The 24,517-nt window shown below is 55.9% G+C and overlaps 1 protein-coding gene across 1 annotated transcript; it reads left to right on the top strand.

Moving 5' to 3' along the window:
• Nucleotides 1–11,495: 11,495 nt before the first annotated feature.
• On the top strand, nucleotides 11,496–23,503 carry GPR37L1 (G protein-coupled receptor 37 like 1). Its single transcript, XM_030561171.1, has 2 exons — nucleotides 11,496–12,425; nucleotides 22,183–23,503. Exons 1-2 carry the CDS (start codon nucleotides 11,679–11,681, stop codon nucleotides 22,996–22,998), a joined length of 1,563 nt encoding a protein of 520 aa, XP_030417031.1. The 5' UTR covers nucleotides 11,496–11,678; the 3' UTR covers nucleotides 22,999–23,503.
• The last annotated feature ends 1,014 nt before the right edge of the window (nucleotides 23,504–24,517 follow it).

Genomic DNA, 24,517 nt, shown 5'->3' with positions numbered 1-24,517 from the left:
TTTCCCACAACGCATATGTGCCTTTTGTTCAAAAGTAGGAGGGAACCATGGCCTCCTGTCCCTCCCCAGGTTCTTGCACCGATGCCGCTGTGACTCATGTTGAACTGTAACTGTTCAGGCATCTGCACCTGGCATATCTGCAGCCTTCCCCCTATCGTCCAGCCCTAGCAAAATACTCCGGCCCTTAGCCCTGGGTCTGAGAGGTTAGTGGGACCCACCTGAAGCAAGCACCTATAGCGCTTGCCTGTGAGAGGCGATATACCTGGCCCACGGCAGGCACCTAGGGGCCTGGGGTGGAGAGGAACCCCAATAATTACACAAGGGTTTGTGAGAAACGGCCCATGGCTGGCAGTTCTGGGAAGGGCTCCACTCAAGGCGCAGCTGTGAGGGGTCAAACAGGGCTGGGCTTTACGTGAGTCTCATGGGTCTGCTGGCAGGTGTACACCGAGCTGGGTTCAGTAAATGTGCTGTGATCGGAGAGCAGCACGGGCGGTGGGACTGCCCGGGCGGTGGGGCGTGGTTTGATGAAGCATAGCAGCAGCACCTAAGTCTGAATGGGAGAATGGCCCAGTGGTGAGGGCACTGACCTGGGAGAGCCAGTCTCTGCTCCGCCACAGACTTCATGTGTGGCCTTGGGCAAGTCCCCTCCCTCTGTGCCTCATTTCCCCATCTGTACAATGGGGCTAACAGCACTATCCTGGCACCTCGTGCAAACAATGAATTCTTCTTCCCCATTAGCCCCAGCGCCTCCTATTGGCAGAGCCTGGCCCTGCAGGGGCAGCACTCAAATACAAAGAATCACTGCATTTCTCGGAGTCCTGGACTGCAGAGGCACTGGGCTCCCCAGCAGGGTGGTACCTGGGCAGGACAGGGCTTGACCACGTGCGTGTGAGCGGTGGTGAGAGCGACACTTGGCCGTGCCCTCATTAGCTTGTATGTTTGGAAGGATTCCAGTTCAAGAAGAGTTCAGCCAAGCCGTGGCTGTTACTGCCAGGTGGGTGGCCCTCGTGGGCCAGTGAATGAACCGAGAGGCACGAAGGCCATTCGGTAGCTAGCTTGCAAAAGGGGGCCTTGTTCAGCCAAGAGGGCACAGCGACACATGGCTGCGCCCCCAGGCACTCAAGGAAAACCCAGTCCCTGCCAGGTGCCTTCTCCGGCTTCCCCTCCGAGTTTCACGGAACAAGTCCTTGAATCCAGTGGGTAACAAGAGAGGGGGCCATACGCAGAATGCCTCTTCTGAGCCGGGACCCTGCAGGCTCAGATTCTCCCTTGAGCACATCAGCCGATGGGCCTGCATGCTCCATCACTCCTCACAGGGCTGGCTCACAACCACACTCAGCGTGGTAACCATGGCATTAACCATAGGCCTCGCCTGGCACAGGACCTGTGCAACAGGTTTAACCAGTCCTCCTCCCTCCCAGTTCTCTGGGCAGGAGGCCATCCCAGAGTGCATTGCTCCACATGGTGCGGGTATTACTCTGCGTGCAAGACCTCAGGGGAGTCTATCCATTGCTGAGGCAGTCTGGGATAGCTACCCCCAATTTTCTTAGCATGCACTTAAACAAGGTTAGACCTTGCGGTGCACACCATGGCGGCACAAGGGGGCAGTGTTGTGAGAAATGCAATTGGGTGACCTGGGAGAGCCAGTCCTGCTTGTTGAAACAGGAGCAGATGAGTGTCAAACGGGTTACTGAAGTGTGGGCGTATTGTGCAGACAAAACAGCGGCCTTCCACACGTGAAAGGGACTGTTCTGCGGGGCACAGGCTGTTCTCAGCCCCTGCACTGGGCAGCCACACCATGCTGTTTTAGTGACCAGCACCTTGGTGCCTATATAGGGGGCTGCTCACATCCGTGGGCTGTGGAAGATTCAAAGACAGGGGAATGTGATCCACTGTGACCTACAACAACTGCTCCAAAGAAGATCTAAGTAATAATGGGAGAGAGTATTGGGATTTGGGCAATGTGAGTTCTAGTCCCAGCTTAACCAACAGCCTGCTGGGTGGTTTAGGGCAGGTCGCTGCCTCAATCTGTGCCTCAGTTTCCCCATCTGTAAAAGGGGATAATGCTACTGGCCTCCCTTGTAAAGCGCTTTGAGATCTACTGACGCAGCATGCTATAGCAGAGCTAGGGCCTGTTCAGTGATGGACCTGACGTCCCATCAAACATTGTCAGAGCCAAGGGCAAGACTGTAGCAAAAAAACCCAGTATACCTGGGAACACATAAGGACTCATTCTGAATAGGACAGGTGGGAACACAATAACCAAAAAGCCAGTGCTAGAAACTCACAAGGACCCCAGCATGACTAGCTCATCTCTGACTTTATTACTGATGCCCTGATCAGTGACATACATCAAAGATGGACTTTAGGGCCGGGGCTGGGACCGGTAATGCTTAGCCACTAAAATGTCACCTGCCCCCAGCCAGCCCTGCCGTACCACGGGCTGCTGTTATCTTCAGAGAAATTCCATGACACATCGTGCTGTTGTTTAACCACACGACATGAGGCTAAAAATAGCCCTCTCACTTACAGGAAATTATATGGGCAGAGTTTCATAATTTATGGGTCACTGTCCGGTGAGCTAGTCCCACAAGCAATAAGGGTCTTTTGGAGCTGCTGGGAGAGCTCCCAGGGCCCTCTCAGAGTATTTGAGGTCACAGAGAGGCCGGTGTGGATTCTTGGGCCTTGACTTACCTCTGTCCCCAGCACCGATGCCCACGGCCCTGCTCCACTGTGAATGCTGCCATATATTTAACCCAGCCCCTGTCTGACCGTGCCCTGCTGTGATTGGCCTTTCGCTGGCAGCATCAGGCTACTCTCCAGCAGCGCATGGGCCAAAGCCCCTCAACTCACACAAGCACACTGCTGCTTCCAACCAGGCCTGGGGCAGCCAGGCTCAGCACCGTGGCATCCTCCACCAGGGAACTCTTCCCCCTGGCAGAGCCAAGACAGGTGGGGAATACAGGATAGGGCAGTTGGCCCTCCTGGGACTGCTTCTCCTGGTTCAGTATCAGCTCTGACAAGGTCTGGCAGCTGGCACGTCTGCCTCTTGCCCCACTTGGCAGGCAGGCCCAAGAGGAGGCAAAGGAAGGGTGCCGTCCTGATTCCCCTTTCGTGTGGGGAAGGGACTTGCCCAGGGGTACCCCACGAGAGCCGGAAATAGAAGCCTGGTCTAGCTGGTAGGAGAGGAAGCATATCCCAGTGGTTAGGACATGCTCCTAAGGTCTGGGAGACCCAGTTAAGATTCTCTACCCTGCCCCAGATTCCATGAGTGACTTTTTGCAAATCGTTTTTGTACTAAGCGGGGCCCAGCAGACTGACTTCAGTTGTGAGCCTAACTGTGGCGAGGGGGTAAAGGTTCCTGGATTGTCGCGATGACCTGCTGTAGAACATTGCTTTGGGAAAGCTGTAAGCTGGAGCCAGCCTGAGGGCTCTCTGGTACCGCTCGAGGTCTGGCAGTAGGATGATGACAGGTGAACAAGAGGAGTAGAGGACTCCTGTCAATGGACCAAAATTGGTGCTTTGGAAATTAGGCCTAACTAGTGGACAGAATAATGAGAGGAGGGGCTTGTCTGCCCATCCCCACTTCTGGGGCCCTTACAAAGAGATGTGGGAGGGGGAGGAAGAGGAACTACCACCACCCCTGCAGTCACTGCAGAGACACAGAGACCGTCACACGCCAGTGGGGACCCCTGACCACCATGACTGCTTCAGCGAGGACCCCAGCCTGATTCATGGGAGATCCTGCTCTGTCATTCCCTCCCACAGGGGTCCCTTTCCATCTTCTTCCTGTCCTTTCTCTTTGGTTGGGGAGGGCAGAGAGTCTGGGGATATGGGATGGTGGGGTTGAGTGTAGAAAGGGGGTGGGATCAATGGGGCAGAGTGAACAGTGGGGTCTGGGAAGGGCGAGGTCATAGAGAGCTTTGCAAGCCTAGTGGGTAGTTCTGAATGGCCTCTCAGACAGTGACTCAATGGGGCGCAGTGAGGAAGAAGATGCTGAAGGATGTGGGGTGCATCTAAGGTCGGGGAGTGCAGCCTGGTCCCCTCTAGCCCTGAGCACAGTCAGCACCAAACCCCTCTGTTAGGTCGAAGGGCACATGAAGGGTGGTGAGTCAAAACCAGAAATTGCCTGGCTGGAAGGTTGCAGCATTGCACAACTTTATTTGCCAGACCCCAAATCGATAACACACAAGGACAGAAAACCAGAGAGTGACAAAGCAGACTGCTCCCCAGAGCAGAGAGCTCTGCGCACCCACCCGGCTCCAGGCTGGCTCTGCAGCGCAGACTGATTCCAATCCCACGGAGCCGCCTAGCTTGCATGCAGGAGAGCCCTGACATTTAAAGTGAAGCTTGTCATTGTAACACAGCTTTCAATACACTTCACCCTCCCAGAGCTGCCTGGCCCCTGGTGAGCAGGGTGCTCGTCACCGACTGCCTGACTGGGTGAGAGAGCGTAGGGCCAGCTGGAGAACTCAGAGCTGGGTGTGGGGTAGGAGGGTGTAGGGCTTGGTGCAGAGCAGTGGAGGGGGCTTGTGGGAGGGCTGGATGGAGAGCAGTGGGGAGGAGTAGCTGGGGAAGGCTGGATGCAGGGCAGTGGGGGGAGGGATCTGGGCCCCTCCTTAAGAAAATTCTGGTTGTGCCCCTGCACTCCAGCCTGGGATAGTGTGTTCCTGAATCTCTCTGTGCAGCAGGCTCTGTGCCATGCCAGGCTCCCCCTACTGGGGGGTTGCAGTAGTGCAGGGCAGAGGGCATTATAGGGCATCAGAGACTCTAATGCAGGGGATCCCAGGAGCTTGCTACACCCCAGCACTCTCCACGCAGAAAAGGACCTGTGGATTACAGTGAATGAAAAGCTGAATATGAGTCAGCAGTGTGCCCTTGTTGCCAAGAAGGCCAACGGCATATTAGGCTGTATAAGTAGGAGCATTGCCAGCAGATTGAGGGATGTGATCATTCCCCTCTATTCAGCACTGGTAAGGCCACATCTGGAGTTCTGCCTCCAGTTTTGGGCCCCACACTACAGAAGGGATGTGGAAAAATTGGAGAGAGTCCAGCGCCAACAAAAATGATTAGAGGGCTGGAGCCCATGACTTATGAGGAGAGGCTGAGGGAACTCGGATTATTTAGTCTGCAGAAGAGAAGAGTGAGGCGGGATTTGATAGCAGCCTTCAACTACCTGAAGGAGGGGTTCCAAAGAGGATGGAGCTCGGCTGTTCTCAGTTGGTGGCAGATGACAGAACCAGGAGCAATGGTCTCAAGTTGCAGTGGGTGAGGTTTAGATTGGATATTAGGAAACACTATTTCACTAGGAGGGTGGTGAAGCACTGAAATGGGTTCCCTAGGGAGGTGGTGGAATCTCCACCCTTAGAGGTTTTTAAGGTCAGGCTACAGAACCCTGGCTGGGATGATTAAGTTGGCCTTGCTTTGAGTACTGCATTGGCCCAGCTCAAGTGCTGGCTGCAGGGGTTGCTAGCGGGCAGCCAGGTGCCTGGCAAGATGTGTGGCACACAGCTGAGCTGCTCGCTCCTCTCAGTGGGGAACAAACCCTGTAGCTCAGACACCCCCCAGCCCTGGTGTGAGCAGCCCCTGCAGGCGGGTCAGTGTGCTCAGCAAAGGAGGTCCCGGACATGCCCCACAGATGCAGGCTGTGGAAAGTCATGTGCTCATGGGACTGGATGGGGCAGGGCTCAGACCCTGGTGACTTTCCAGACAGAAACACCTGCTTGTTTTGATTTAACAAGCATGCAGCCACTGATGGGAGATGGGGGCAGAGCACGCAGCCCATTGACACTGGCATGGGCAACCCACAGAAACAAACTGCCTCTTTTTTTTGGATCCCTTGGACTTGCAGCAGCTCGGCTTTGTCAGAGATTCAGGGTGTCACACTAACTTCGTCTGATCCACTAGCTGCACTAGGCTGGAGTAGTGTCCAGAGAGCTCAGATGAGATCAGGGCCCCACTGCACTCACAGTAACAGCCAGGCCCTGACCCAAGGAGCAGGCATGCCACGTGAATGAGATATGGAGGGAGAACAGAAACAGAGACCACCCGGGATGTGCCTAAGGTCACCCAGGGTGCCAATGGCAGAACTGGGGACAGACCCAAGGTGTCCTGAATAATTGGAGTCCCCATCTAATCCCCCAGCTGTCAGGAATGAGGGTCCCCCGCCCCCTTTCCGGGCAGCCTATGAGCACAGCCAAGCCACATCAGGGCCTCCTGATTGGCCAAGAAAGTGCATGTGTCTGTTTGCAGCTGGGACCATCTCTCCTGTGCCTGCCCTGCTCTTAGCCCCTCTCCAGTACTGCTCCTGCCTTGTTCCCAGCCTTGCTCCAGCCCTGCTTGGGTCTTGATTCCAGCTCTGCCCCGTAGGCCGTTGTGATGAAGTGGGAATGTTCTTGCTGTGTTATTTGAATGCTAAGTGGGGAGCATTGACCTGGGAAGGTGGCAGAGGAGTTGTGCTGGGACGGCCTGCACTGGGGAAGGAAGGATACCTGAGCATGTAACGTGAGAACCCAGGAGGGGGGTTGGAGGCCAGGTGACACCTCTGCCCAGGAAACTGGACAAAGGACACAAAGGCTGAAGGAAGTTTAAGTTTGGAGCTGACGGGGAAATGGAAAGGGGCAACCCGACCAACAGGGCTGTGACCTCCCTGGGGTCCCCAGATGGACATAACTAAAGGGGGTCCTGTTGTCTGTACCGGCAAGACTTGTTTTGGACTTTGTTCCTATTCTCTAAATAAACCTTCTCTTTTACTGGCTGGCTGAGAGTCATGGTGAATTGCAGGAAGCTGGGGGTGCAGGGCCTTGTCTCCCCCCACACTCCGTGACAACTGGTGGCAGTGCTGGGATCTACTGCACCCCATGGATGGTGCTTCCTGCAGTAAGTGACTGGGGAGCAGTAAAACAAAGGGGGATTGAAGGGGACTAGGTGTGATAAAGAGTCAGCGAGGGACCATTTCAGGGGGCAATTAAACCCCGGGAGCGTGTAACCAGCAAGAAGGACTTTTGCAGTACCAGGGTCCCCCGGGGGATTGCAGCGAGTGGTCCCAGGGGAGGAGGAGTCTGCCACTCAACCCTGGCAGAGAGGTGGTGACCTTGACAAGGGATGGCACACTAGGGGTCTCCCTGGAAACTGTGGGGAGCGGCGAGCACCCAAGCCTGTGAGTGGCCAGCAGGAAGAGGTATGCCAAGCAGCTTAAGAGCGACCTGGTCAAGCTGTGCAAGCAGAGGGGGCTGCGCAGTGGGAGGCTCACCAAAGACCAGCTCATTGCCCAGCTGGAGGAGGGAGATCACTTGAATGAACCGATCCCTGTCTCTGAGGGAAGTAGCCTGGCAGATGCAGCGCAGGCACCAGTGTCTGTCTCCGCTGGGAGTGGTCAGCTGGCTGCTGAGGGCTTCCCGAGATCCCTCCTTCCTATGCCTAGGGGAAGGGCTGGGAGGAGCTCAGTGAATACTGAGGGCACCATGACACCCCTGGCCAGTGGGGGATCGTCCTGGCAGAGCTCCCCATCACTGGAGTGAAGGCAGCTGCAATTGGAGAAGGAATTAAGGCTGAAAGAGCTGGAGGTGAGACAGCAGGAACTGATGGAGGAGCAAGCAAAATGGAAAAAACAAAAACAGCATGAACTGAAGGAGAAAGAGAGACAGAGGCAGCATTAACTGAAGCTGGCAAGGCTGAGGGGCAGCAAGCCCCTAGCAGCTTTGATAAGTGCATCCTGGCCCAGCGTAAGGAGGGGGAGGACATGAATGATTTCCTGGAGGCCTTCAAGATGGCCTGCAAGCTGCACCAGGTTGATCCAGCAAACAGGCTCCGGGTTCTCACCCCCTTACTGGACCCCAAAGCTATGGCATTGTACTGTCAACTGAAAGGGGCAGAGAAAGGGGACTATGAACTATTCAAAAAGGCCCTGCTATGCGAGTTTGGGCTGACTCCTGAGATGTGCTGGGAAAGGTTCTGGAGCCAACGTAAAACCCCTGAGGTCTCATATCTGCAACATCCGCATGGAGGGATACACCAGCAAGTGGGCAGACGAAGGAGAACCTGGTTAAACTGATCATACTAGAGCAACTGTATGAGCGGTGCCCATCCGACCTGAGGCTGTGGTTGAGGGACAAAAAGCCAGAGAACCCGCGACATGCAGGGCAGCAGGCCAATGAGTTTGTGAAGAGCTGGACGGGGGATGGCAGGGAGGAGTCCCAAAGGAACAGACCCACCAGAGTGACCCTGGGACCTCCCATAGGGGAAACATGGAGAACCCCCTCCCAAGGGGAACATCCGACTTCAGGGCCAACCAACCGGCTCAAGGGGACCAATGGGACATGGGCTGCTATTACTGTGGCCAAAGAGGCCACATACGGACCCAGTGCCCCAGACTCAGGGACAGACTGAGCAGACTGAACCCACAGAGGTTTAACTGGGTAGAGACCCAGCCGGACGAGAGGCAGCTTCCCAGGCAAGTGGGACTGGCATCTTACCAACTGCTCAGGACAGAGGAGGGCCCCAGGCCAACTCCTCTGCAGGGCTGGATGCTCCAGATACCAGGTTCTCCATTTACAGGGTGGGCATGGGGCTGTCCTTGCAGAGCGAGTGCCTTGTTTTCCTGAAGCTGGATGGGAGAAAAGTCTATAAATACTGGGACCTGGGTGCTGAGGTGATGCTGGCCCAGCCCGAGGTGGTAGCTCCAGATCAGGTGATACCCAACACCTATCTGACCCTGACGGGGGTGAGTGGGACCCCATTCAAGGTGCCCGTGGGGAGGGTACGCTTGAAATGGGGGGACAAAGAGGGATCCAAGGAAGTGGGGATGCACCACCATTTGCCCACTGAGGTGTTAATGAGGGGGGACATGGAAAACTGGCCAAGCAACCCCCAGGGTGCCCTGGGTTGTGACCCGTAGCCCGAGCCTGCAAGGGACACTGCGCCTTGACCTCGGGGAGGGTACCTTGCCCGAGGTGCAGGACCCTAACCCAGCAAGCCACGCGGGGCGGGGGCGCTTTGCCAGTCACCACGAGGGCGGCAGGCAGGCTGCCTTCGATGGCATGACTGCGGAGGGTCCGCTGGTCCCGTGGCTTCGGTGGACCTCCCGCAGGTGTGCCGCCGAATCCGTAGGACCAGGGACCTCCACAGGCAAGCTGCCAAAGGCAGCCTGCCTGCCGTGCTTGGGGCGGCAAAATACCTAGAGCCGCCCCTGGGGAGGGAACACCCGGGGACACAGGTCAAGGAGGCTGTGGCTTCAGACCCAGCCAGCGAGAAAGAGCAAGTCCCCATCCCAGCCCCAGCTGCTGAGTTCCAGGCCGAGTTGCAGAAAGTTCCCTCCTTGCAGAAAATAAGGGACCTGGCCGACCTCAGTGCAGTACAGACCATGGGAGAGGTTGCTGGAAAAGGTTTTTGTGGAAGAAGGAATTCCTGTACTGAGAATGGGCTTCCCCAGGGGAAATGAAGTCATGGGGAATCAGGAGGCAGCTGGTGGTACCCCAGAAGTATCGCCGCCAGTGGCTGGGCCGGGCCTATGACATCCCCTCTCAGGGCACCAGGAAATCTGGTGTACCCAGTAGAGGCTGCTGCGGCACTTTTACTGGCCTGGGGTCTTTATAACTGTTCGACAGTCCTGCCAATCCTGTAACCCCTGTAAGAGGGTGAGGAAGGCACGGAACAAGGGGAAAACGGCTTTAGGACCATTGCCCAGCATAGAGGAGCCTTTCCAGAGGGTGATCAAGGTCAAAAGGGGGGCTCTTAACCAAGAGATCCTGACTCACAGCCCTCCAAACTGAAACGCTGGGAAAAGACCCCATCCCAGTTTGAACCCTAGGGGTGAAAAAAGGGCACGGGCCACATAAGCGTTCCCACATGCCAACTATGGGTGCCATTGAGCACACCCAACCTAAAGGAGGGCAGGAAACTGGAAGGCCCTGGTGTAATTCTCCCCCAGGAAGGGTGGGGGATGCTAGGGCGTCCATGGGAACATGGGTAGGTTCGAACTTCCCCGGGTAACTGGCTGAAGTGACCCTGCTCAGTTCAGTCTCAAAGGGGGGAGAGATGTGACAAAGTGGGAATGTTCTTGCTGTGTTATTTGAATGCTGAGTGGGGAGTATTGACCGAGGAAGGTGGCAGGGGAGTTGTGCTGGGATGGCCTGCATTGGGGAAGGGAGGATACCTGAGCACGTAACCTGAGAACCCAGGAGGGGGTTGGAGGCCAGGTAATGCCTCTGCCTGGGAAACTGGAGAAAGGACACAAAGGCTGAAGGGAGTTTCAGTTTGGAGCTGACAGGGAAATGGAGAGGGGCGACCTGACCAAAGGAGCTGTGACCTCCCTGGGGCCCCCAGATGGACATAAGTAAAGGGAGTCCTGTGGTCTGTATCGACAAGACCTGTCTTGGACTGTGTTCCTGTCGTCTAAATAAACCTTCTGTTTTACTGGCTGGCTGAGAGTCATGGTGGTTTGCAGGAAGCCAGGGGTACAGGGCCTTGTCTCCTCCACACTCCGTGACAGTTGTATCGCCCATGTCCCAGTTTGTGACACCATCCAGTGGACCACGCAGATCTCCCTCCATCAGCTATCAGCTTTATTATTTAACATTTCTATTGTAGCAGCACCTAGATGCCAACCAGGTCAAGACCCTGTTGTGCCAGGTGCTGCACAGACCTGTGCTGACAGTCCTGGCCCCCAAGAGCTGACAGCATAAAAGGCAGACAAACAGCGACGGGAGGTGCCACCATGTGGGCAGGCAGGAGCAGGGCTGGGGCCAGGTAGCAGCGTGCGCATAAACAAAAACAACCCTCCCAAAACAAACCGCTGCACACACAGTTCTTCCCCTGGGAAGACGACAAGAGGGACCCAACCAGCCAGGAATCATGTCACTGAATGCGCTGTCTGCAGGGGCTCAGATACCCGGGGATGAGGGTCAGAGAAGAACCTGAAGACACAAGAAAAGAGCAGGGAGGTGGGATAGCGACAGGTGCGGGGTGTCAAGTCACATCTTAGCCTTGTCTGCATGTCCATGGGTGCCTGATGGGGTCTCGATATCCCTCATGAGCTACTCTGACATCTTGCTCTGCTTTGCCTCTGACTAGCGGCACCATTCCCTGGGCACCTGCCAGCTGTCCCAACCCTTGGGACTAGGCCTTGGCCTTCTCCTTGATTTTTTAGGTTTCTCCCTTATTTCTCACTACGTCATGCCCTTATAGGGACTGTAGCGTTAATTGCGTTTGAATCCCGAATGTGGTAATACTACAGGCGGCTGGATGCCAACTTGTCCCGTGACTCTGCATCTGTCTGGGCAATGGGCAGTGTTCTGGATGGATGGCGCACTCTAAATGGGCCTGGAGCAGCTGAGCTCCCCCCGGGTCCCCACAGCAACAACCCCTTGTGATCCCAGAGCCCCCCTCTCAGTGGTGCAGGTCGGGGTGTTGGTCGGTTGCTCTGGTGAGTTGCATTACGGCCACCAGAGGGCCTGGGGCTCTGGCAAGGGCCGGTTTGGCTGAGGGAAACTTATTATTCCGGCCAGAGCTCTGCGGAGAACCCAGAGCGACGGTTGGAGCTGGGAGAGCAGCCTGCAGCCTCTCTGCCTCCTGGCTCACCCCACAACTCCTTCACTCCTCTTTCAAGTTGGGGAATTTTCCCTTTCTCTCCACAGCCCCGGAGTTGGGGTCACCTCTGCTTTGCAGGTGCTGAGGGAGCGATGCCTTTGCCTTGGTCTCTAGTGCTTTTGCTGCTAGTGCTGCACACCTCAGGGGCCACGGCAAAGCCAGGCACTGCCCCACTGATCTGGGGGAGGCGTGCACATCCTGGACAGCAGCACGAGGACAGAGGAGATGGTCTGAGGCTCGACCTACCAGCCGATGTTCTGTTGGGGTCACCTGGGAAGGTGTGGCACCCATGGGATGGTCACTGGGTCCAGCCAGCCTCAGAAGACCGGCTGACGAGGGAGAGGCTGCGCAGAGGGACCAAGGACGAGGACTCCAAGTCAGTCCAGCACTACATGCCAGGGATAAGGGTGGAGTTCCCTCGGCCCATCAACCCAACCAAGCCCCTGATGCCATCCAGCACAGACCCTGCTGAGCACCGAGACGGGAGCCACACAGACCTCCAAGGCACAGACTCCCGTGGCAACCTCCCCATGGCGCCGGACAAGCGTCTGCAGATCCAGAACCCCCTGTACCCAGTGACGGAGAACTCTTACAGCGCCTACGCTGTGATGTTCCTCTCCCTCATTGTCTTCGCCGTGGGCATCATCGGCAACCTGTCAGTCATGTGCATCGTCTGGCACAACTACTACCTGAAGAGTGCCTGGAACTCCATCCTGGCCAGCCTTGCTCTCTGGGATTTCCTTGTCCTCTTCTTCTGCCTCCCCGTGGTCATCTTCAATGAGATCACCAAGAAGAGGCTGCTGGGGGACATCTCCTGCCGCATTGTGCCCTTCATGGAGGTAAGAGGTCGGCGGGGGCTCCGGCAAATGGTGTATGCCCATTCCTATGGTGCCATTCGCCCGATCCAGGGACCCAGCACAACCCCTCCAGGTGCCACTTCACCCCTCTGGGCTTGTGCTGGTGTATTTCCCCCATCTCACCCAGCTCTTTAAACCTCACCCGGGGCCCAGGCACCTGGGTTCAGATAGCGAGCGTGGAACAGGCCCTGTGTGGAGCAATCACAGCCCCAGTCCCCTTGTATGGTGACCAGATGTCCTGATTTTATAGGGACAGTCCTGATATTCTGGACTTTGTTTTATATAGACACCTATTACCCTCCACCCTCTGTCCCGGTTTTTCACACTGGCTGTCTGGTCACCCTACCCCCTCGGGCTGTAGTCTGGGGCTCCCAGAGCTGCACAGGGTGTATAGGGTGAGAAAAGGGACTGTAAAATCCTCCCTCAGTCCCACCCAGGGGCCTGCTTTTGCTAAGGGACCAGAGACACAGCAGAGACCTGCTCGCTCTTGGGCTCCTAACAACCAGCACCTAAATAAGCAGCCTGATCCCCAGTGGTGTGGGACATATACACCTGCCCTCTGGAAACCAGGTACCATTAGCAGGTGTGTTGTGAGCAAGACACAAGAAGTCATTCTTCCGCTCTACTCTGCGCTAGTTAGGCCTCAACTGGAGTATTGTGTCCAGTTCTGGGCACCGCATTTCAAGAAAGATGTGGAGAAATTGGACAGGGTCCAGAGAAGAGCAAAAAGATTGATTAAAGGTCTTGAGAACATGACCTATGAAGGAAGGCTGAAGGAATTGGGTTTGTTTAGTTTGGAAAAGAGAAGACTGAGAGGGGACAGGATAGCAGTTTTCAGGTATCTAAAAGGGAGTCATCAGGAGGAGGGAGAAAACTTGTTCACCTTAGCCTCCAATGATAGAACAAGAAGCAATGGGCTTAAACTGCAGCAAGGGAGGTTTAGGTTGGACATTAGGAACAAGTTCCTGTTAGGGTGGTTAAACACTGGAATAAATTGCCTAGGGAGGTTGTGGAATCTCCATCTCTGGAGATATTTAAGAGTAGGTTAGATAAATGTCTATCTGGGATGATCTAGATGGTATTTGGTCCTGCCATGAGGGCAGGGGACTGGACTCAATGACCTCTTGAGGTCCCTTCCAGTTCTAGAATCTATGAATCTGGGCACCCAAAGTGAGGGGCCTGGCTCTCAGCACCCCAGCTGCAGTGTTGTAGCCAGTGGCTTGGACTGTGCCAGCCCTGCCCAACTGTGAACAAGTTAACCCCCATTCTACCCTCTGCCCGCTACACTCGCAACCTGTTAGTGCCAGGGGCTGTGTCGCAGATGGGGTGTACAGGTGAGATGGGACCCCAGTGGATAGCCAGAGGGCAGGTGGAGTTGTCGCTCACGGAGGGCAGGCAGAGCCAGGGGTGTGGGCCAGATCAGCACCTTGTGTTCAGAATAAACAGACACACAGAGGTGCCGTTTTCACAGTCACTTCTCTCCCTGTCAGCGCTAGCCCCATGCACAGGAAAACGTGCTGGACTGAAAGAGCTGGAACCAGCTTCCGCGGGGTCAGGAGAGTTTGATTGTGGGTGGGGGGGTTGTGTCCTTGTTGGGGGAGACAGAAGCTAACACAGGGTCTGGCCGCACTGCAGTCAGAGGCAGGAGTGTGGCACAGACAGACCCGAGCTAGCATTGATCTAGCTGGAGAAATGACCAACAGCCAGGAAGCTGCAGTACCAGGGGCTGCAGCCAGGGGTGCACAGAGGTTTTGGGGGGACAGAGGCGAAATCTGAAACTGAGGCCCCCAACCCTTCCAAAACACTTATGACTTAGGAGGCCCAGGGTGGGGGCTTGCAGCCTCATACTCATCCCACAGCTGCTCCCATCCTGTGAGGCTGGGCCCAGCTCCCTGCTCCGGGTGCTACAACCTGGCATGGGGTGGGAGTGGGGGGAGGCTTCAGAGCCACTCAGGTTTGTCCCAGTCCAGCCATCCCACCGTCACCACAGAGGGGCAGCTGGGCCAAACCTGAGTGGCGCTGTGACCCTGCACACCAGGTCACCGTGCCACTTGTTAGAGGGCTTTTCCGCCACCCTCCCACTTCCCTGCTTCTTGTCATGCAGACAGCACACAGCAAATGACCAGGAGTCTGAAGTGCAGACAATGCAATGCTTATTGGGGTTAATTTCCAGCAAGCATGAATCCAATTTCCCACTCACTTCCTATTAGACAAAGTCCTGGCTGGGATGATTTAGTTGGGGATTGGTCCTGCTTTGAGCAGGGGGTGGGACTAGATGACCTCCTGAGGTCTCTTCCAACCCTAATCTTCTATGATTCTATGACCCCAATTTATATACACCTCTACCCCGATATAACACAGTCCTCGGGAGCCAAAAAATCTTACTGCATTATAGGTGAAACCGCATTATATCGAACTTGCTTTGATCCGCCAGAGCATGCAGCCTCACCCCGCTGGAGTGCTGCTTTACCGCGTTATATCCGAATTCATGTTATATCGGGTCGCGTTATATAGGGGTAGAGGTGTAGTAATACTCTCAGCTACACCCTAACCAATAATTTTACTGAAATTTAACTCACCAATCCTAATGTAACATCATTCTCTAACCAATTATATCCCACTACCTTAATTAACTTACACCCAGCAAAATTAATTATAGAACAGACAGAAACAATTAGAGAACCAGACAGATTAACAATAGAAAAGTGGGGGCCATAAAGATAAAAGATACAGAAATGAGCGTTTCACAACCACAACTATTGAGAAGTGGTTTCTTGCCAGGCAGGATGCTATCAAACTAAGTTTTCTTTAACCACCATGGGCACTATCAGGACAGGATTGTATTCCTAACAGCCCAACACCACCTCATTTCAATGTGACTAGTTTGGGATGTGAGGATGTGACCGTTCGCTTCCCAGCTTATGGCTGCCCCTGCTGCTTAGCCAAACGCCTTAGCTAAGAACAAGGCCTCAGACTGTCCTAGGGAGAGAAGACCCATACACAGGCAGAGTGTGTTTTTGATTCTTTGTTTTATACCCGTGACTAACAAAGTGATAAAAATACACAAGTTCTTAAAGTATAGGCCTTTTACAGGCAGGCCTGAATATCTATATTCTAACGTCACTCGGCTTAGGCGCCCTCTCAAATAAGGAGCCCAGGGCAACCTGCCCCTTCGCCACCACTCAGTGGCCCGGTACCAGCCCACCCTGGACTCTGGGAAATTATTCAGGTTGCAGCTGCCCTGCTGTCAGTACTCCAGCTAGCTAGATCACAGCTGTGTCTGCACACGATGCCATCGCCTCGGCAATGCGGACCCCACAGCCTCAGGGTATATGGTCCTGGCAGGGCTGGGGGCTCGTGCCTCTGGCTAGTCCAAAGAATCAAGCTGAGCTGCCTCAGGGATGAAGGGGGGAGAGGGGCATTGTGCGAGGAGGTTACCCTGGAGAGGAAGCTCTCATCACAATGGAGAACTCATGCACGCAAGCCGAGGAAAACCCATCCCCAACTCAGCCTCTGCTTGCCCCTGCCAGTTGCACTGAGATCATGGGGGAGGGGGACTCTAAAGTGAGTCTGGGGGCCAGAAGCTTGAGTCTCCCCTCCCTCCCCTGATAGCGTCGCTGGCCTCATGCTAGCATAGAGCTGGTGTCAGTGAGACCAGAGAACCTGACTCCCTAGAGTCATGGGAGGGACCCCGCAGCCAGCCTGCGTACAGCTGTGCCTCTCTGCTGCCCATGGGGGATGAGATCCCCAGCTCATGTCATCAGCCAGAGCTCCACTGGAGTCAACGGGCCAGATCCCCTGCTGATGTGAGTCAGGCATAGCCTCCCTGCTATCAGTGGAGCTCTGCTGCTGTGCATCAGCTGGAGATCTGTCCCTAGGAGTCAATTTGGGACTGGCTGCAGGCTGCTGGATGTTCCTGGTGCTCCACCATGGTCACTGCATGACAGGTTGGGAAGTTGGTCACATTCCCTAGAGCTCTATGAAGCTCTTGGCTGCGAAATCGGCTGTTCTCAGCCTCACCGAAACGCAGCCTCCAGAAACCTCACGCACGGCCCTGTGCAGTAGAGTCCAGCACTTCGCTGCCATGGTGGCAGCACTACCTCGAAAGTAGAAGAGTTAGATTGGAGTCAGGAAACGTCTGCAACCATCAGTTTCCTCTTCCATCGAAAAACGGCCTTTTCCTGTTCAGCATCAGGATTTACCGAGAAGGCAAGTGAAGGCAGCTGGTAGGTAGCCACCCGATGGCCCCTCCTCTGGTCAGCTGGGCGAGGATATTAATGGTGGGATGTAGCATCACTTCCCTCCTGAAGCCACCTGGCACCTGAGCCTCTGCAACTGCTGCAGGTTGCCAATCCCTTAGACTGGACTGTAAGTGGCAGGGCCTGGCATTCGGGGCTGCATCTGTACAGCCCCTCACACAGTGCGGTCCTGGGCCATGACCAGCGATGCTAAGCTGTAATGCGATATAATTAATAATGGCTAAGGAATCGGTACCGGGGCCAGAGCCAGGGGTGGCCTTTGTAGTTTCAGCCTAGTGCAATAATGCGCTGTGAGGCAATGGGGGAAATACCTGGAACTGAACACGATCATAAATTCACGGGGTGAAAGACACCCTGTGCAGGGGCCAACACGAGGCTCCCCTGGCGCTTGGGTGGGCCTGGGCGTTATGCTGGGCCGGATGCAGCCGGAGGGGAGGGGGGACATGGAGGAGGAATCCCGCCCTGCAGAACGGTGCTCAGACTCCTAATGCTGTGCGTCCCGTGCTGGGCGTTATGCTGGGCCCGCTGCCCTGGGAGGAATCCCGCCCTGCAGAACGGTGCTCAGACTCCTAATGCTGTACGTCCCGTGCTGGGCGTTATGCTGGGCCCACTGCCCTGGAAGGAATCCCGCCCTGCAGAATGGTGCTCAGACTCCTAATGCTGTGCGTCCCGTGCTGGGCGTTATGCTGGGCCCGCTGCCCTGGGAGGAATTCCGCCCTGCAGAACGGTGCTCAGACTCCTAATGCTGTACATCCTGTGCTGGGAGTTATGCTGGGCCCGCTGCCCTGGGAGGAATCCCGCCCTGCAGAACGGTGCTGAGATTCCTAATGCTGTGCGTCCCGTGTGGGGGCTGGAGGCTGCTCTGGGAGGGCGGGGAGCGGCCCAGGTGGTGCGCCCAGCTGCAAGTGACGCAGTAGCTGCGGTCAGGCTGCTGTAACGGATCATTCAGTGGAGGAGGTGGCCAGGACAATGGGCCTCGGTGTTGGGTAGTGTCAGTCGGATGGGGGGCATAGTATGCGCTCAGACCGGCGCTGCTGCATTTGTCACCACTTGCTCTCCCGGGGGATCCAGGCAGGGCTCCATGGGCCGTGTCTTAACAATCTACTGCCCCCTCCCCCCCCCCCCCCGCCCAAGAGCAGGACTGGTCAGGTGGGGAGACAGCTCTCCATGTCCCTCCTCCCCCCCCGGCTGCATCTGGCCAAGTTCACTGCTTAGCCTCCAGATTGCTCCTGGGTCACTCTGGCACCTGCTAGAAGTTCAAAGAGATGAAGGGCTCAGATCCTAGGGGAGGGGGAAGGGAGGCATAGCTCAGTCCCTGGCCATTGCTGGTCCTTTCTGGGAGGGGGGATCACAGGAGGCGTGGTGGTTGCCAGGTTTGGAAGCAAATGGCTTGGCAGTGTGCTAGGCTTAGTGAGGGAGCTAGTGTGGACTCAACTCTTCTGGAGATCAGCTTCTCCTCTAGCCTTCAGAAGCCCAGAGCCCAGGCACGTGCTGTGGTGGGTCACACGCCATGAGGCTGGATCCTGGCTGCTGCATGTCCTGCCCTGTAGAGACTCTGGGTCCGTCCACACTGCAGCCAGAGGAATGACTGCACCATGGGTAGGCATCCCCGAGCTAGCACCAATGACAATAGCTGCGAGGCTATACGAGTCTGTCAGGACCCTGGGGCTGACTCGGGTTATTGGCGCTAGCTAGCTCAAAGCCAGCTGGAGTGTGTCTACATGGTGCAGCCACCCTTGGATTGGAGTGCTGAACGGCCACCTTCAGGAGCTGCCTCCTGGCTTGAGGAAGGGTCAGGCCCTGGCAATGGGAAGGTAGGGCATGTTGGGGATGCAGGCCAGGGCAGTGGAGCATGGGTCTGGGATCCCACAGTCCCAGCAGCCAAGAACCCCTTCCTCTCCCTAGCGTAGCACTCTGTCACCGGCTTTAGTAGGTCGAAGGCTTTGTCTACAGAAGGAAATGGCCCCACTACGACTACATTGGTTCAAAGCCAATGCAGCCCCTGGGGAAGGGCGCTCTCATTCCAGTTTAAGAATGTCCACATGGGGGGCTGCACTGATGTACCCCAATCCGGTTCCACACTGATTTAGCCCATCTGGGGCCATTCTCTCCTGTAGCTGAGTTCCAAGAGCCGGGCCACATCCCTGGAGATTGGTCCAGTCCTTAAAGGTACATCGGCCCAGCTTGGGTAGACATCCAGGTGCACCAGCTCTGCTTAAGCTAGCACCTAAAACTAGAAGCATGCAACTCAACCATCCATCCAAATGCAGTCCTGCCCGGGGACTTACCTGGGCAGCCAACATGAGCTACCGTGGTTGCATTGCTCGATGTAGCACAGGTCTGTCTTCCCGCACTGCGTAGTGCCCTCCCAGCTGCTGAATAGAGGTGCCCTTAATTTCTCAGTGCCCCATAACTTATAACCGCCCATTCTTTCTCTTGTACAGTTAGACTGGGGTGGCAGAACTGGGGGAGGGGGGGTAGCAGGCTGTGGGGGAGCACCCCCAAGTGGAAATATTGTGATCTGTGTTCTGCCCCCATGCCTGGAGTGACTGGAGCACATGGCATCAGGCCAGGCAGCAAGAAGTAACTGGGGTGATGGGACCAGGGCTGGCAGCAGCTGCCCCCAGCGAGAGAGACACTCTGACCTCCCTTTCTGCACCACTGCCCCTGATGCTCCATCCTCCATTCAAAGTGAGCTCCCGCAGCGTCTGAGTTCAAACTGCAAGCTCCCACTGTCTGTGTGTGTGCAGCGCCTGGCGCAATGGGGCCATGAGCTGGTGTGGATACCACTGGAATACCAATAGCAGCAGCTGAGGGACCCAGGCAGGGGCGGGGCCCAGGGGAAGCACTGGGATCATTGCGAAGGGATGCAGATGTAAGCAGGAGAGGAGGTAGATGGAGGTGAGAGTGCTGGGCAGGAAGGGACAGCTGCAGAAGGAACATCCTTGTGTCTCTGCTGCTGATGTGACAGCCAGTGTAGGGGTGGTGAGCACTGTTGAGGCACAGCTTAGACGGGTGGTGTGGGCATGCTGGAGTGAGGGCTGAGTGCAGGATGGCAGTGGGCAGCACCCTGTGATCCCCAGAAGAGCCTGCGTCAGGATCCCTAGGGGAGTAACTTTTTAAAAATGCTAAAAGTTGTTTTTTTTTAAGAAGGGACCAATGTCAGATATTTGTTGAGCACTGAGAACTTCCCTTGCAGAGGTCAGAAAGGACCATGTGTGCTTGGCAGGGGGGCGCCCGCTGCTGGGATACAGTGTCCAGTTCTGGTGTCCGCAGGATGTTGATGCAGAAGGATGTTGATAAATTGCAGAGGGTTCAGAGAAGAGCCTGAGATGGATTAGAACACCTGCCCTATAGTGAGAGACTTCAGGAGCACCAGCTATTTAGCTTAACAAAGAGAAGGTTGAGGGGTAACTTGATCTGTCAGTACCTACATGGGGAACGAGGAGTTGATCATGGGCTCTTCAGCCTAGCAGCCAAAGGTCTAACACAGTCCAGTGGCTGGAATTTGAAGCTAGACAAATGCAGACTGGAAATGAAGTTTGTAATTTTTTAACAGGGAGGATAATTAACCATTGGAACAAATTACCAAGGGCTGTGGTGGGTTCTCCCCTGGTGGGTTCTCCTCTGGCAAATTTTAAATCAAGACAGGATGTTTTTCTAAAAGATCTGTTCTAGCTCCATGAGCAGGTAGCTTGGGGATGGGCTCTGGTTTTCCTGCGCCGTACAGGGGTCAGACTAGCTGCTCCCAATGGGCCCTCCTGGCCTTGGGGTCTAGGACTCTGGGGAACGGTGGAGCCCAGTGAGCGCGTCTGTGAATCACTCTGTGCGGACAGTGGCCATTTCTTTAGCACGACGGTTGTGGGATTGGGTCTGCGAGCGAGGGGGCCGTGCTGGCACAGTGGCTGTGGAGCGGCTGTTGGTGTTTATTTTCACTCGAACCCTCCCAGAACTTGGCATCTTTTCCTATCAATTGTGCCCTCTTCCTTTGGCAGAGGGGGATGTTTTTCCTGGGTTTCTCAATGCAGCGGAAATGCCCAGGGACTGATTTTGGACAACAGCAGTTTTGGCTTGTTCAGAACCTGGAGGAGCGGATAGCAAGGGACAGGAAGGCCCGGAGCGGAGGACTGGTGGCCTGCGAGGAGCCTGCTGGTGGTCCGAAGGCATGCGGCCACTCGTGAGCCTGGCTCTCCCCCTTGTTTTCAGCTGCTGCGTTGCCTTAAATGAGCTTCCAACCCCTGGCCCGCTCTCGCTGGAGCTGTTCTGGGAGGGGAGCGCAGGACAGGCATTCTAGTCAGGCGTAGCCTAGTGAGTGAAAAAGGAGGAGAGCCCTGGCCTGGAGGGATGAGCACAGGGCTGGGGCTCAGACCCTTCTGGCTCTGCCACTGGATCCCTGAGCAGCCTCAGGCAAGTCACTGAATCCCTCTGCCTCAGTTTACTCCCTGGGGGCAGCTTTAGCTCCCTCCCATGTGCTGGGAGGCCCCTGGTAATATCCATGGAGTTGGCTGAAGCTGCAGTTACTTATGTCTCCGGCTGCAGCCACCTCTGTATTGCACAGTCACTCACAGGGATGTGGGTGCAAACTGGGTTTGTATCTGCACTTTCACCTCCCCCCGAGAGCCCTTGCTCCCACCCTCAGCGCTCTCTCCGCTGTGACGAAGTGGGAATGTTCCTGCTGTGTTATTTGAATGCTGAGTGGGGAGTACTGACCTGGGAAGGGGGCAGGGGAGTTGTGCTGGGACAGCCTGCACTGGGGAAGGGAGGATACCTGAGCATGTAACATGAGAACCCAGGAGGGGGGTTGGAGGCCAGGTAACACCTCTGCCCAGGAAACTGGACAAAGGACACAAAGACTGGGGGAGGAGCCGGGGGAGGCTGAGTGAGATGCTGAAGGGAGATTTCAGGTTTGGAGCTGGCTGAAAAGAGTGAGCTCCCCCCACCGCCGACCAACAGGGCTGTGGCCTCCCTGGGGCCCCCATATGGACCTAACTAAAGGGGATCCTGTTGTCTGTATTGGCAAGACCTGTCTTGGACTGTGTTCGTGTCGCCTAAATAAATCTTCTGCTTTACTGGCTGGCTGAGAGTCATGGTGAATTGCAGGAAGCCGAGGGTGCAGGGCCTTGTGTCCCCCTACACTCCGTGACACCCACCACTGCAGAAGCAGGAAATGGTGTTATTGGCCCCTTAACAAACACGTGCGTGGCTGGGGACTGTTGTGTTGTGTGTTGTTAATTCCTTGGTGGCTGCTTTAGAAATGCAGTGCTTTGGAATCTGGGAAATGGTCAAACTTTGGCCAGTGGGTCAGATTTAGGGCACAAGCCCTGGGAACCCTCTTAAACTCTGGCTCAGCGATGTTCTACTGGCCAGCAAACTTCCATCTCACCAGCTGTAAAAGCCTGATGTGTCTCTGGCCAATGCAACCCTGTCTCCATGTAGTGCCACACAGTGACCTCAGCCTGTCTCTTTTTCCATGTCCCCAGGTGTCTTCCTTAGGTGTCACCACCTTCAGCCTTTGTGCCCTGGGCATCGACAGGTTCCACACAGCAACCAGCCCTCAGCTCAAGATGCGGCCCATAGAGCAGTGCCAGTCCATCATTGCCAAGCTGGCCGTCATCTGGGTGGGCTCCATGACTCTCTCTGTGCCGGAGATTCTCCTCTGGCAGCTGACGCAGGACACATCGCCGGTCTCTGGTGTGGTGACCGAGTACTGCACCATGAAGCCTTCCCTGGAGCTGCCAGAGTCTGTCTACTCCCTGATCCTCACCTACCAAAACGCCAGGATGTGGTGGTATTTTGGCTGCTACTTCTGCCTGCCCATCCTCTTCACCGTGAGCTGCCAGCTGGTGACCCGAAAGATCAGCAGCGCTGAGAAGAAGGCGGAGTGCCGGGGGTCCAAGCATGGCCAGTGTGACAGACAGCTCAACTGTACTGTCATAGGCCTGATGGTCATCTATGGTCTGTGCACCATCCCCGAGAACATCTGCAACATCGTGGTGGCCTACCTGTCCCCGGACATGTCCAAGCAAACCTTGGACTTGCTCAACCTCATCAACCAGTTCTTCTTGTTCTTCAAGTGCTCCGTCACCCCTGTACTGCTCCTCTGCCTCTGCAAGCCGCTGGGGCAGGCCTTCATGGACTGCTGCTGCTGCTGCTGTGAGGAGTGTAGCCAGGACGCGACCTCCAGCGAGGGCAGCAGCTCAGATAGCAAGCTGAAGACGGAGATGTCCTCCTCCATCTTCTTTGACAAGCCCAGGGAGTCGCCTCCCCCAATCATGGCCCTGGGCACGCCTTGCTAAGCTCCACCAGCCCCGAGGGAAGCAGTAGAGATTGTTTCTTTGGCGTCTCCCAAGACCAAATGTTGTTCAGTCTCAGTGTCTGCACATGAGATGGAGCGAGGCATCTTCATGCCTGCCATGGGCTTGTTTGATACCCAGCAAGGACGTTAGTGCTGACGCCAGCTGATGTGGCTTCTTAGGCAGTTCTCCTGCCTTTGCTGGAGAGTCACCAAGGCCATGGGCATCTTCCAGTCACGGTTCCCTGGCACGGCTCTGAGGAGTTCCTGGTCTGGATGAGAGGATGTCTTGGAAAGGTCCCATCTGCAGCACTTCAAGGACTGAGAGTTGCCATAGCGTCTCCTAGAGGATGTAGCAACTAGTAACCTGTCTGACGTATCCTGGGTTCTCACCATCCTCCTTCCCCCACAGCCCGTCCTCCAAACTGGGAGGCAGCTGCAGTGAAGAGACTCCTGTAGGATCTCAGCTCTCCCCTTGTACAAGTATCCTGTCCTCAATAAAGCACTAATCAGACAGAACGAAGCGCCTCCAGCCAGGCAGGTTCTTCGATGCAGTATAACAGGGCAGCGGGCTGGGTTCTCTGAGATGCCCATCAGGTATCAGACGGCCTGTGGCTGCAACCCCAGCTGTTTCGGACTTAGATCAGTGTCCTCCGACTCCCGCTTCCCTCCATTCCAGGTGTGGGGAGGCGGCAGCCCATCCTGGGGGGCTGGACGCTGGAAAGGGCTGGACATGTAGATCAGTATCATTGCCCTGTGTATCTGGAGACAATCCAACTGAGTCTGCTGGGCCGGTTGCTGGGGCCCAGTGGAGCTGTACATAGCCAAGCAGGGGACAGGTAGTGAAGTCGCCTGTCTGCTCCCACGTTCCTGGGGCTGCTCTAAGTTACGCTGGCAGGAATTAGCCCCTAGGGATCGTTCTCCCCGTGGTGGATGGCTGGAGTGCAAGGTGCTGCTTCTCCCTGGGCCTTCACCTCGACCCATCCCTGACACCAGAAGAGCAAGTGGTGCCATGCTGGCTATATCCAAGGCTGTCTCCGTGCCAGTGGGAGATGCCCCTGTAGCTGAGGCACTGCATTGGTAGCGTTACTTTCTGGCTGTGGGGCACAACCCCGGTGGCCCAAAGCAGCCAGAAGGGGCACAAGGATCAGGCTCCCACCTTAGCAGAAACCATATAGTCTGGGGCATTTAGCTCAGGGCTGAGCGCCAGCTCATCCTGAGTCCTAATCCCAGCTCTCAGGTGAGTCCCTTACCCCTCTGAAGAACAAGGACTAGAGCTGGCCTTAGCGGTGGGGCTGCTAGAGCAGATCCCCAGAGCGGAACAGAGTTAGGTGCAAACACCCATTGAGCTTGGGTCAAAGCACAGCCCCCAGCCCAGCTCCTCCTCTGCAGCTGCTGGCTGGCTGGAGTCCTGGAAAGCCCTGGTCTTACACAGAAGGCTGCTGCCAGTGCGGGTAGGGAGACGAGTAGGGCACAAGCTCAGGATCTCAGCCCATCGGGGAGCCTGGCACCGCTCCCCCCTC

The sequence above is a fragment of the Gopherus evgoodei genome, chromosome 4 (assembly GCF_007399415.2).
Source record: "Gopherus evgoodei ecotype Sinaloan lineage chromosome 4, rGopEvg1_v1.p, whole genome shotgun sequence".
Lineage (NCBI taxonomy): Eukaryota > Metazoa > Chordata > Testudines > Testudinidae > Gopherus > Gopherus evgoodei.
Note: the sequence above shows the minus strand (reverse complement) of the source record. Positions and strands in the feature narration are given on the sequence as shown.